At 40.7% G+C, this 1,621-nt stretch overlaps 1 protein-coding gene across 2 annotated transcripts in view; it reads right to left on the bottom strand.

Annotated features, from left to right (window-relative positions):
* Positions 1 to 1,621, bottom strand: part of zc3h7bb (zinc finger CCCH-type containing 7Bb) — a 34,103-nt gene that overhangs the window by 27,220 nt on the left and 5,262 nt on the right. For both annotated transcript variants that reach the window (XM_014033611.1, XM_014033612.1), the window contains exons 5-6: positions 388 to 546; positions 107 to 247 (exon numbers count right to left, since the gene is read on the bottom strand). In XM_014033611.1, coding sequence (XP_013889065.1) covers positions 107 to 247; positions 388 to 546 — 300 coding nt within the window. The remainder of the gene's footprint in view (positions 1 to 106; positions 248 to 387; positions 547 to 1,621) is intronic.

Genomic DNA, 1,621 nt, shown 5'->3' with positions numbered 1-1,621 from the left:
GGGGGAGCCAGGAAGCACTTTATAAAGAGAGTCAAACCATTACAAACTCATACAAGGAGATAAAACAGACGTTTTACATGGTGAAATGTGACTGATGAAAACTCACTTCTCCAGGGGGTGGGGATGTCTCCTCGTGACCCTCTCCTTCTGTGGACGTGGACTCTGTCTGCAGGCTGACATAAGCTTTACGTCCCTTCAAACCCAGTTTGTTGGCCAGATCCTGCGCCAGGTCGATAACCTGCTGATCCTACAAGAACAATTCAAACACAAAGCAAAGCATCACACCTTTTCAGGCAAATTTATAGTCACAAGAAGAAGTCACTTCAGCTTTAGATAAACCAGATTATGAAAACTGAGTTTGATTAGTTTGAAACGGTGAATACTTACATGTGGTGCTGTAAGAAGACATTTTGTTCCACTCTCGTAGCCCTCTCTAAGTCGTCCCAGCTCCCGCAGGCAGAGAGCTTTTCGGTACAAAGCCCTGCGGCTGCCCTCTGATACACACAGTGCACTGTCACAGTCCTGAAGACCACGCTCATACTCTCTCTGAGGAAAGATAATAAACACACAAGCACAAGATTAACAGTTTAAGATAAAGCCCTTTTTTGTCCAACAGCTGCTTGGCCAAAACATTCAACTTAACTACCACTAACTGTAGGGCTGGAGGTATAAAACGTTAAGAGCTGTTTGTCTCGACAAAAACTGCCTGTTTTCTGGTATGTCACAACAAATTATGAACAATAAAAAGTCACACCAAACATCAGGTTTGTTATAATTTACGTTCCTGAATCTCCACTGGGAAAATTCACAGAGTTAAGCATGAAGAAATTTGCTGACTATCAAATCAACTCATGTCTACACTGCAGACTGTGAGGTAAAGGGAAGATCGGTCGTCATGATCACAAAAGTCAAAATCAAAGAAAACACATGAAAGACAATTTTATTTTTAAAGCACTTTAAAAACAACACCGCTGATCTAAGTGCTGTACTCTAATAAAAACATAAAACTAAGTAAAACATAAAAACAATAAACTAAGTAAAACGAGACAATATCACAAAAACAACAGAAATAAAAACATTAAAACCAACACCTCAAACTGAGTTAAAAGCCAAGGAGAAAACAATTTGTTTTAAGAGTAGATTTGAAAATAGGAATTCGGTCCAGAGCCGGCTCTTGGCATAGGCAAACTAGGCGGTTGCCTAGAGTGCCATCTGCTGGAGGAGGCGCCGAACTGCAGAAGAAAAAAATTATTATTTGTAATCCCTGGTTGTAATTCTGCTTAGCGTCCCTTTCAATTAGCTTTGTCTTTAAAAAAAAAACATAATGAAGTATTATAGGAAAAATAAAATACTCTACCCATAAAACATTTTCTCCCCCCAATGCAACAATCAACCCCACCCTCTCTCTCATTTGATAGATGTTGCACTGACTCCTCCTGCTCCGATACTCTGACAGAGGAGGGGCTAGTAGTGCCTTTCAGGTAGCGGTTTGTGTTGACAAACTCAATAACAAGTCTGTATTTTGTTGTCCCAAACACGTCAACCTTTTTGGACGTTTACCTGTATAAAAAGACAAAAAAATCCGTACAACTCGCACCGGGGGGGGGGGCTGCAAAGCAGG

Source organism: Austrofundulus limnaeus, unplaced genomic scaffold (genome assembly GCF_001266775.1).
Source record: "Austrofundulus limnaeus strain Quisiro unplaced genomic scaffold, Austrofundulus_limnaeus-1.0 Scaffold1785, whole genome shotgun sequence".
NCBI classification, from domain to species: Eukaryota; Metazoa; Chordata; class Actinopteri; order Cyprinodontiformes; family Rivulidae; genus Austrofundulus; species Austrofundulus limnaeus.
The sequence above is the reverse complement of the archived record's forward strand: the minus strand, read 5'-3'. Positions and strand labels throughout refer to the sequence as shown.